Here is a 12,540-nt window from a genome sequence, read left to right as displayed (position 1 = left end):
TTGACAGAATAACTAGTTTTGTGCGGTATGAAACACACATTTAGCTATGCTGTTTTAATAAGGTGCATATTAATATCTTAGTAGCTTCTTCTTTGGTCAGGTACATTATGTCCTCGTAGGGAGGGGCTTTGATGATCCAACTCAGTGGAATAATTATAATGTAATAACAGGGGTCTCAAACATCGTTACTGTATCGTATATTTTTCACATTGCAGCATCTATGAAGCCAGAGGGGAACGTTGCAGAATGAAATTAAGCAGCACTCGGCATTTCAGTAAAGACGCCTTTGAGCTCTTGTGCAGCTCCTGTGAGAAGATGAGCAGGGAAACAACGACGCAATATTAGTTATTATCAACAGCAGACAATAAATACACTGGACATGTTGTTTGAATTAAATCCCGGCCTGGGGGGGGGGGGGGGGGGGTTCAAAGACCGTCTGGACAATGCCAAATGATAAACCACGGGCATTTCCATTCATTTATCTTTGCTTTGCAGGGCAGCGCTCAGCTTGTGGAAACATCATTATGCGGCGTTGAACGAGATGTTCCCTGTTCATTTCCACCGTGTCCGACGCGGCTCTTTGGATGCTGTTTATGTCCTTGACTGTGGTCTTGAAAGGTGTGATGGAAGTGAACATCACCCGTGATGGTTTGTACCAATCAAAGGTGTGACTATGTGTGTGTGTGTGAGCGTGTGGACATGAGTGTGTGTGAGTGTGATTGGTCATCTGATGAGCTGCAGGCTCATCTCTCCCTACAGCGTCCAGATGGCCTGTGATTATGAACGGCTCAGGAGAGATTACTGTGCAGCGCAGATAGAAAGAGAAACAGAGAGAGTCAAAAATAAATCGTTCAAGTGAAGGAAAAACTTGGCACGAATACACAGTAAATGGGAAATATGAGGCGTGTGGGCGGGGGGGGGGGGCAAAGACACAGAGCGAGGGCGGTGACGCAACAGAAGCCAAACGTGCACGAACACCTCCCTCGGCACAGAAACATAAAACCTTCCAGTTGCATTGCATTTCCACTCAATTTGCTTCGTTGTGCAGAACACCTGCAACCAAAACGACAAGCTCAGGTTTCTGAGTGCTGCGTCACGTTTAAGAGGTAAAAGGTGTGTGAGGGGGGGGAGGCGATGGACGGCGAAGGTCACACACACACACACACACACACACACACACAAGGGCGTTTGTCACCAGCAGAGATGTGACATGATGGATCGCACACTGGCAAGTAAAGCACACCCAAAAGAGCAGTGTGAAAAATGACCAACGCTTCACTGAACCAACATCCTTCAACTGTGGATGTGAGCGTCCTCTGGAGGGAGCCGGCTGTTGGAATGGTTTAGTACCCGCATGCTCATTTGTACCTCAAGACAAGCACGTAGAATACCGCAACGTGCTATTTTTAAACTATATTACCAACAACTGTTTACGCTGCCTGTGAGGGGCCGTTACAGTGACGCGCTTGTGATTTAAACGCTCTGACACTGTCTGACACTGAAACTGAGAGCATGGCTCTCCTAATTCTTCCTCTGGACGAGAAACAACCATGATGCAATCCTTCGCCGAGTGTCATTCAGAGAAGCAAGCCCACAAGCTACTTATTGTAATCGGGTTGAAGCTTGTTGCGGTTATGAGTGCTCTACCTATAAAGTGCATTACCGGCAACACTCTCCCAGCTGTCAGACAGATTAGAGGAGGATGACGCGGGTCTAGATGTTTCGTTTGTCTTTATCGCTCGCCGAATACAGACAGACATAGCAGCAGTCATGCAGCAGGAAGCCAGCGTGTGTGTGTGTGTGTGTGTGTCTGTCTCCCAGCTTAATGAGACCCATCATTCAGCTGCAAAGTGAAAGATGACAGTTTAACAACCTGCAAAACATGCAGTCCATATTTCAAGGATGTTTTTGGAAGAAGCAATTTAGCTTCAGGCATGGGGAGCAGCGAGCTTATCAAGGAATCTGCTGACACACACACACACGCACACACACACGTGTGCATGCATGCATGCATGCACTAAAACACAGATGCCGAGCAGCCTGAGGCAGTTTGTTGTTATATTACATTTTGACCCTTCAGGATCAATGTAAATCTCATGAAGCGCTTGTTAGTCAATGAGGGCCTCGACCAGAGAGAAAAACTGAAATATGCTAAAAGCCTGAGATGAGAATAGAATAGAAATATACTTTATTTATCCCCAAGGGGAAATTTGTCAAATAGACAATAAGCGTTTGAGGAAGACGATGCACAGCGGGCCACTGCAGGAACAGGATCCATCTGTGTGGATGTAGCTCTCATCTCCTCATTAGCGTTATGGCCGTCCTGTGATGAAAGCTGTGGCTCGCGCAAGGCATGCTGGGAGAGGGCGGCAGTGGCGCAGTGGCCGTAGAAGCTCACAAGTTCAAATCCCCGGGTGACTGTTTCGGGAAAAAAACAAAAGGGTGAGGATCTCGCACCTTAACAACAGGAGGGGGAGAAGTCTGTCCGAAGCTTGCCCCGGTTTCCCTGCAGCCATCAAAGCGGTGAGTCCAGATCTCGCTCCCGTGAAACGGGGCTATTTCACAAAGTCATTAAGGAGACGGAGCAGCACAGCGTGATGAAGTGCTGACGGGGCAGAGCAGGCTATAACGGGAGGACGGAGAGTCGGCCCGCTGCTGCCAGAGTGACCTTCAGTGTGAAGCACCTCCGTGTCACCCAAAATGAGATCGGCTCGGCCGTGGAGGGAGGGAGGGAGGGAGGCCGGCACAGAGAGCGGTAACGATGACTTGAGCACACAAAAAACGAGAAAACAACATCACTCTTCAGCAGCTGCTGTCAAAGACCTCTAAGAATAAGAGGAACCAGTGGCTCGCAACTTTTTGGGCTTTTTTCCCCCATTAATACAAAGAAAACCCTCATCACTGGTAGCATACCTCCACCAATTTTGACCATTTAAAGCAACGGGCAATTTATTGATAAGAAATAGGCTTCTTTGCTTTCTTATATTGTGATCATCCTGACCCCTAAAGACTGGGAACCACTGCTTTAAACTACTGTAAGAAAACTGACTGTTGAGCTCACAGTCTCCTGTCTCTGATTTCAGCTGCTGGTTTGAATAAAGAACTTAACAGGAATAACACAACAGTGCCCTCTAGTGGTACAATACCTGCTGCACACTCAGCAAAGAAGTGGCGCAGGGCAGAGATTTGTTTTTTTTGGAAAACGTGAGCAATAAAAGCATCACTTGTGACACAATGAATAAAAGACAGAGGTTCATAGAAAGAGTAGGACAAGCTGTTCCTTGCTTTATATCGCGAGTCAGCATTTTACGAGTGGCCGTAAAACAAAGGAAGAAAGAAAGAAAGAAAGAAAGAAGAGATTTATAGCGACAGGGTGACACTCAAAGCAGCGCTCAGATGAATCTGCAGTCGATATGAATCATAACACAAAGCTTTCCCACTGACGGCAGCATCTCTCCTCATCAAAACACCAGACTAGAGTTAATTAATAGCACACGCGCTCACAGCAGTGAGGACTGTGCAACTGTGACCGTGCATTCAACACAGAGAGGCTGCAAAGAACACAACTTTCACTCTCCGGCGATGCCTTGTCATGTAATAAAAGAGAGCCCTGTTTTAAAGGAGCTAATCTGTGTCAGGCAAAGACTGGTGGTGGTGGGGGGGGGAGAATAGAGCAAGGGAAAGTTTCCTACTGACCGCCAGGCCCTGACTCTGTGTGTGTGTGTGTGTGTGTGTGTGTGTGTGTAACCCACCCACCCAAGTGTTGGTTTCAATGGCAAAATCTTTTGCTTTGTCCGGTTTATTCCGTAACAGTAAAACACGCTCTAGGGAGGAAGAGGAAGGGGGGAAGACAATGGTTAATGACAAGAGAAGGGCAGAGCAGAAGGGAGTGTGTGTGCGTGTGTGTGTGCGTGTGTGTGTGTGGGGGGGGGGGGGGGGGGGGGCACCCAGGGGAGAAAGCATGGACAATTCAGCACAGACTGCCTTTGTTGGGCTGCAATCAGCCGGACTAGGAAGACATTTACAACATGGTTTACAGCGCCGTCAGGTGAGTGCATGTGAACGGTGGAGTGTGTGTGTGTGTGTGTGTGTGTGTGTGTGGTGATTAGGGGGAGCGGGCTAAATTTAGCTGTAAGATATCCAGAATGGAAACGTACGCCACTGAGCAGAGGAAGTTTGGTTTGAATTACTGCTGACCCTCTCCCACAGCAGATCATCTCGGCTTTTAGATTGATTTCCCAGCGTTCAGGAAGTCACTGGTTTTCATTTCACAGCGGCATGAAAATCAAGTTCTGGATATTTGAGACGGGTAATTGATTTCATCGCCAAGAGTCGTATCATCAGCATGTGGAAATGCAGCTGCAAGCAGCGACTGTTTCAATAAAACCGTTGTTGGACGTTCCAGCATTTACAGTAATTGCTGACTAACAAACAGCAACCATGACAGAGCAGTTTATTAAATCATTACTCTTTGAAATAACCACACGGTAAAGCCTATTGTGTGTACTGAATAGATGGCAAATGAACAGTGCTAATTATTCATTGCACATCGGATTAAGGGAGTTTTAATTGTCAAATTAGACTGTGTATCACGACGTCTTGATATTTCTCACGATATGATTCCATTGAAAGACGATAAATAATCATATTTGAGTGATTTAATGCTGAACTTCTCAGCAGCTGACTCTCAACAGCACTCACATTGACAGTTTCTGTAACAATTGGTAGACAGAAGGACACAGACAACAATGTGACACAGACAACAATGCTCATTATTTCAGCGTGTCAAGAAATAATGAGCCGAGTGTCTGCACGAGGTTTTCATACAGAGAAATCGATGGAAACCGATTTCTGCCTGGAAGATAATAAATAATACATATAAAAGATGACGATCGGGAAATGGTCGACACTAGAGCCCGATCATTTCTCGATTGTAGAATCGCATGAAAAGGCCAAAAGCAACAATGCAGCAGTCCACCTCTCAGTTATTTCTGACTTGCCCAGCCCGTCTGTGGCACTCGGCCAAGCCAGTTTGATCCGACCAAAGATGTAAATACTTAAAAACAGGTCATAAATACATATGACCAATAGATTGCTGCCAAGAGAGTATTTAAGCAGCAGGACAGTGTATGTGGAACTGACTTACAATCGACACTCACCAGTGTGTCTGGTGTGTCTGCAATGAGCATTTCTGTATTGTGTGATTCTCTTCACTTCATTCAAACTCAAAAACAAGCAGCGATGTCTGCAGGCAATCAGTTGGAAGTCCTTGTGTAAGACATTTCATACAATCTTGCCAAAAACTAAATTAGATACGCCGAGCTGTCTGCCAACGTAGCAGCGGCAGAGCGGTACAGCTGTACGTGGACCGGTACTTCCCTTAGCCGTTAGCCGTCAGCCAAACACACCGTGCGAAACAATGAAATCAAGCCGCAGACCAGCGACAGAGTTACGCAGCTGTGTGTGTGTGTGTGTGTGTGTGTGTGTGTACTGGTAGTTCAGTCAGCTGTCAGCCAAACACACCGGGAACTGTTATCCCCCCACTTTGGGCTCAGAGTAGCCACTAAAAATAGTTTGCTCCAGCAGAATGCGAGATTAGCGGTGGACAGACACGGAGGTGCACACTCACTCACTCACGGACGCATCCTCCTGGCAGAGATCACGTCAGTGTTCATGATAATGTCCCCCAGTACAATGCTGTGGCTCCCTGATGTTTTGTGTGTGTATTTTAGAAAGATAGATTCATTGTTCATTCGGGTTTCTGTGTCGCCATTAAAGCTGTGAGCCAGAATGCCGATGCTCCCCATCTAACCGAAAGGTGACTTCCACCTGGCTCTATCTCTCCCCCCCCCCTCTTTCTCCTCCCCTTCCTCCCTGCCTCCCCCTTTCCAGATCCCCCTGCCTCACCCCAGTGTACAGGAAGCCCCGATTCCAGAGAGCCTCCTCTTGTGATGATCAGAGAGGAAAAACACAATGCCTTCAGTGTGCTAGAAAGGAGCTCGACTCATAAAATGCACACACACACACACACAAAAAGGAGAGAAATAGAATGGAACATGCTTTTACTATTAAGGCTCTGTTTTTTTTTCCATATGACTTTCCCAGGAAAAATTCCCCTCATCAGGGTTGTCCGATCCAGACAGACAGCAGACTGGAGAGGAGACACAGATACAGACGGACACAGAAAGACAAATTGACCTTCCCGTCCTTCGACTGTAACTCAAACAAAAGACCTTTAGGCCCCTGAACCGTCTCACGGTCCGCATTTCAAAGCAAAATTGCTGATTTCAGATAATACAGCCCTCCATTTTTAGCACTCTCCCGCTCCCACAAGCTTAAAAACGTTCCCCAGACTGGCATCTGGCTCACACACCACTTTCTCTATCCAGAGGATGAGATTCAGTTCGTCTCTGGGGTAATGCTCAACTTCTGACATGTCGGCCCTTTATTGGGTGACACACGAGTGATTCTGTTCGTTTCTAGAAGGCCTCAACAGTTGGTACCATTTAGGAAAACTAGGTCACTTCCGCCTTCTGTGTGTGTGTGTATGTGCAAGTGTGCGTCAGCCAAACCCAACTATTTTATACTCCAGTATAAACATATTGTGCAGGAAGGGGTGCTACTCCTGCACAGAAACATCCTAATACCCAATATGTCTACTTCTCTCTTGATTTATTACCTCAATCTTCTTCAACACAGCATGATGTTCATTTAGTACATTATGGTCCATTTAGAGTCACACAGACCATAAAGCAGAGTATGCTTTAGGGCGGGGCTACACAGTGATTGACAGGTCGCTACCACACCGTTTGGGAGTTGTCTTGTGTTTTTGTCTTTTAACCCTTTTACTGTGTTTTCAAAACACTTTGGTCCACCCTCTCATGTCACTAGTGGTTCCAAAAAAACCAAGATGGCGACGGCCAAAATGCTGAACTCTAGGCTTCAAAACTGCCGTTCGCTAACCAATGGGTGACATCGCGGTGACTACGTCCTCTTAAATGTATCAATAAATTAACCGTGGGACCCTAAGACAATTGAAAGAGAATAAACTGTTTTCATATAACTCTTTCCAAAAGAAACGAGCACTCTTTGGTTGAACTCACACAATCGTCATAACGTACGATCAGCATTCAGAAGCATTTCTTAATATTGAGGAGTCACAAGTCAACAAGGAAACAGAAACCTTTGTCTTGTAGGCCATCATCCACTGAAGACAACAGATAGGTGTGGTGGTGAAACCTACACGTCGCCGTGATGATATTCTTTTTCCAATTACTAATTGCATATTAATGTAACAACAATGATACAGCACGAATCGGAACACACCTCAGAGGGCGAGCGTGCATGCAAATGACTCAACAACCTGTTGAACAGGAGTACCAATAACGACACAATCTGTGCGCTGCGGCTGAAGGAGCGACATCGAAACGAACCAGTTTCTAATCCCGCTCACTGTGATGAGAAGCTTTACTTTTCTTCAGTGTGTAAAGTCGTCACCCCACTCGATACAAGTGATTTGTGTGTTTTAGGCTTTTATACGGCGCCACTCTAGTCCTCTGCCCACTCAAAATGTGCACTACATGCCAATATTCACCCATTCACACACATACACTGACGCCAGAGGCTACCATGCAAGGTGCCACCAGCCCGTCAGGAATTTAAAGTGAAATCACATTCTGCAACACTGATGGCCCGGCCTTCAGGGGTCAATGTGGGGTTCAGTGTCAAAACACTGCAGGCTGGAGGAGCCAGATCAAAATAACGCCAAACTCCCTCAGAGCCAAACCCAATAAAGTACCGTCGTATGGAGTGCAAAGATAGACGTGCAGTCACTGAACACAAACACTCCAACAACTTGACATGATAACAGATCAAGCGAAGACTTTTAAGAGGGAACACCTTCAGGACATGCAGTGGAAAAGAAAATAATCCAAGAAGGGCCTGACAGAAAATTGGTCAATCAAATCAGAGGCCCCTTTTTACTTACCCCCCCCCCCCCCCCCCCACACACACACACACACACACACACACACACACACAACACTGCTGTCTTAGCCGAAGCCTTTGCAACAGCAGGACCCACACATGACCACCATTAGGAGAATCAATGTGACACTGAGGCCGGGAGAGAGCCTGAAGCTTCTGAATGGGCCTTGAACTGAGTCATGCTGTCCCTCACACACACACACACTCACACACACACTCACACACACACACGTAATCAGAATGACACAGAGAGAAATGTCGGGATGTTAGAGTTTCCTGCTTACAGGAATTCACCAAGTTGTCGGGTGACCGGTCTGTTGGTCACCTTGTGACTTTATTGAAGAAAAAGAAAAGGGTGTTTTGTTTTATAACTGTATCGACTCACTTTCTTTGATTGAGAAACAATCCTGCAACATTTTGAATGTGTCCTCATGAATTATTGAAGTTTAATTTGTCCACCACACGATCAGACGGTTTGTCATGATGACAAAATGTGCTTCAATCATAAAACACAGAATTCAGAAAACATGCAATTTGAGAAGAAAATAAAAAAACGTGGATCTGGAAAATAAAATGCAACAGATTTCTTAGAGTCGGATGTAATATTCGGAAAACGACACCACTGTGTTTAGAGTATATTTCGGTAAAACACTATTTCAGTGTAACGCGCTGCTATTTCTCATCAACGCCATCTGTCAACATGGAGCAGCACAGATCTGTAATACATGGACTGTTGCTGGGTTTCCATCCTCAGAACTTCAACAGATAAACTGACCAATAGAAATGGACCAATCTCGCAAAGACATGGTCGTCAACAAACGTTGGTAAAAGTGCGGGGAAGCAACAGCAGGGCCATCAGAGCTAACATATATCTATAAACAAGTGGGGACAAGAAGAGCTGGATAATATTCTCACCGTCCTCCGCTCTGACTCCCGTGCGCTGTGTTTATCTAACACAGAGGGGAGATGTTTACATTGGCTTGGTTAAACACAGGCCGGCCCAAAAGCCTTTGTTAATAATAAATAACCCAAACAGCCAGCAGGACGTCCATGTAGCCGCCACACGTGGACCACCACCGTCCTGGGGGGGGAAGACGCTCGGCCATCAGGAGACCGAGAGTGAAGCTCGTCAGCAAAACTTCGCGGGGTTGGAAACGCCATCCGCCTCACCGCCGCCGTGTGTTTGTGATGTGGTTTATTCGACGAGATTCTACGATGATTTTGATGCGAGCAGCCCGACAGCCCTGTTGTTGTTTTTACCCTCCCATCGTCAACACCAAAACAAGCATCAGAGAGCGCACGGGCTGGTCGGGGTTCCCATGTGGAAGGAATAGAGTTGAGGGGAAGTTCAGAGAAGAGAAATAATTAGATATACTTCATCCGTGGGTGAGCTGTGTGTGTGCTGAGGAGGGAGGAGGGAGGAGGGAGTCAAAGGCAGGCAGAGAGATTGATCTGGGACAGTGTGGGAGAGAAAGAGGGAACTGCAAAAATAAAAAGAGGAAGGCCTTGGGAGTGTGTGTGTGTGTGTGGGAGAGAAAAAATGATGCTGGACTGCCGGAAAAAAGAAAGCCAGCCAGGAGGACGGCAGATCGATTCCTCCCCCGAGCCTCACAACAAACACACTCTCTTCTCTCTCTCTTTTGTCTCTCTCTCTCTCTCTTTCTCTCTCTCTCTCTCTCTCTGCATAGCTCACCTCTGCTGCTGCAGCCTGATATCATCTCCACCCCCCCCCCCTTCATTCTTTGTCTGCATGCTCGCACTTTATTTCTGAGGCCTCTGTGAGCGATCTTGAGATTTAGCAAAAATTTTCCAAGGAGTTGGGTTCACGGTAACTCACAGTGGTTCGCTGATATGGGGAATATAACGGGCCACATGCTTCAGATCTCGAGACCACAGAGAAACACAACACACGACCCCCGTGAAACAAAGATGTGGACGCAGAAACAAAAGAAAAGAAAAGAAAGCTCCACTCCTTTGGTGATAAAGAAGTGTGATTAATAAGAGATGCACCTCTCTCACCACAAGCAGACATATCTGCAAGTAGTGCAGAGGAGGAAACCACACACACACACACACACACACACACACACACACACACACACACACACACACACCTCCTCAATCACAGACAGATGGACAGACAGACAGGCACACATCTCTAATCTCATGAGCTCTGCATCAAACACACACACACTCTCTCTCCTCCACACAAATCCCATTCCACACAGGGACAAGGTGGCCATGGCCCCACACACACACACACGCAGACACACACACACACACACACACACACACACACACACACACACACACACACACACACACACACACACACACACACACACACAGCAGTGAAGAGGATGAATGACACCTCCTCTAAGTATCAAATCTAGCATTCTCATTTTTGGGTTTCAGGTCACATATCCAGATGTGTGTGGTGTGTTAATATACTGTGTGTGTGTGTGTGTGTGTGTGTGTGTGAGGGGGGGGGGGGGGGGGGGGGGAGCTCCGTCAGACTGGGCCGATTGTGAGGTCCTATTCTCAGGGTTCTGGCTCCTATTCTCGCCGTGTCAGCTCCGGCTCCTCTCGGCGGCCCAGCACAACTCTCTCGGGTTGCGTCGGAGCTCTGCCGCGGGGGGGACAGGCCCGCAGCTGCCCCGGTGACAGCTGGCGAAAGCATTTTGGAATTCAAACCCTGTGCGCAACGCAAGCCGTACAGCCACTTGGAAGCAACTTAAGAAAGCCGTGGAGTTGTTGTTTTTTTGAAAGAAGACAGAGATAGAAGAAGAGACCCGCCTTTGTTGAGCAGAAGGATTCACACTCACCAGTAGCTGAAACCCCCTGCATCCTGCACAAAGTTCCTCTCCGCTCTTTCTCTGCTGAATCCGTCTTTTTCAAGGAGAAACTGGCAACAGCAGCGGCTCCAGCGTATACGAGAGGGAGGGAGGGAGGAGGGAGGAGGGGGGAGTCAACTCAGAGGAGCGTCTCCACTTCAGATCCCCCTTTTCCTGTTCGCCGATAAAGCTACAAAAGACAATGAAAAAGACACTGAGGGCACTTCATTGTTTCCTAACGGGCGCGAGAGACCGGGTCGTTGGTGTGTGTGCCGAATGAGAGCGCTGTAGTCCTCCATGTAGCGCGTTCTCCTCCCTCCTCAAACAGAACTCGCTCTTCTGTGTCGCTGGGAAGAGAAAAAAAAAGGAAAAGGAAATGCGCGCTCCTGTTGCTTGGCGCGAGCACGAGAACCCCATTCATTGATCGCGAACACCAGAAGAAACGATCGGAAATAAGTTGATTTGTGTCCGTTAACCCAGTAGACGTTCAGTCTGTCGCCATATCATCTTCACACTCTTGAATCCATTCCGTGTCTCCTTCAAGTTTTCTGTCCTTTTCAGTGATATTGCGTCTTCAGTCATGACATGCCCATCGGCACAGAGACGGGTTGTCACGTGGAGTCATGTAAAGCATGAGGCCTATTTCGAGAGATAGCTCGGGTGAAATCTCCACAGCCGCCTATGAGTGTGGAAAGAAGACGCAGCCGGGAACAGGAACACTAACTGGCGCTGTATTTCCATGTCACTGCTCAGGCGTTCTCCTCATCTTTTAATTGATTATCTTGAGTCCCTCCAGCCAGCTGAATGGATGCAGTCAGCGGCCTCCTCGCTGTGCAGAGCAATAAGGAAGGAACAACACAAATCTTGAATTTGCATCGTCGTTCTCGTCATAAAATCGAGTTTCCGTTGCTTGTGTGTATTGTCCCGTTCATGCAAAGTTCAAAGTCTGATAGTATTAGGAGGCTTTATATTCGGAAGCAGTTCCTCACCACTGACGGTCTGCTGGCATTACAGCTCTGTTGTTTGCAGTGGTGGCATGTAACTGAGTATAAGTGCGTAAGCACAGTGTTGAGTCACTACTTTCATGAGTTATGCTACTTTATACATAGAAATATTGTACTTTTCTACTCCACTACATATAGATAGACAGATAGATAGATAGATAGAGAGATGGATAGATAGATAGATAGAGAGATAGATGGATGGATGGATGGATGGATGGATGGATGGATGGATAGATAGATAGATAGATAGATAGAGAGATGGATGGATGGATGGATGGATGGATAGATAGATAGATAGATAGATAGAGAGATGGATGGATGGATGGATGGATGGATGGATGGATGGATAGATAGATAGATAGATAGATAGATAGATAGATAGATAGATAGATAGATAGATAGATAGATAGATAGATAGATAGATAGATAGATAGATAGATAGATAGGTACTTTATTCATCCCCAGGGGGAAATGTGTATGTTACAGCAGCAAGACACGCCAAAAAGCAAAGTAACAGAGTAACCAAAATATTACGCATTAAAAAAAGCACAATATATACAATAGAATATCAGAGTATGACAAATTCAATATCGGAATATAGAATATATAAGATAAAACAAAAATGCACAGTATGTACAATGAAATAGAGTAGTGTTAAATGATCTGCCTCGGTGAAAAACAGTGAAAAACAGTCGTGCAAAAATGAAAAATCAACC

At 46.5% G+C, this 12,540-nt stretch overlaps 1 protein-coding gene across 1 annotated transcript in view; it reads right to left on the bottom strand.

Moving 5' to 3' along the window:
* fgd (faciogenital dysplasia) overlaps positions 1-11,181 on the bottom strand; it is a 49,788-nt gene extending 38,607 nt beyond the window's left edge. Inside the window, exon 1 of the mRNA XM_079273915.1 lies at positions 10,812-11,181. Within this exon, the coding sequence (XP_079130041.1) occupies positions 10,812-10,833 (22 nt within the window). The 5' untranslated portion in view covers positions 10,834-11,181. The remainder of the gene's footprint in view (positions 1-10,811) is intronic.
* Between the last annotated feature and the right edge of the window lie 1,359 nt (positions 11,182-12,540).

This window comes from Melanostigma gelatinosum (genome assembly GCF_949748355.1).
Source record: "Melanostigma gelatinosum genome assembly, chromosome: 8".
NCBI lineage: Eukaryota > Metazoa > Chordata > Actinopteri > Perciformes > Zoarcidae > Melanostigma > Melanostigma gelatinosum.
This window is presented reverse-complemented; position numbering and strand designations above follow the sequence as displayed.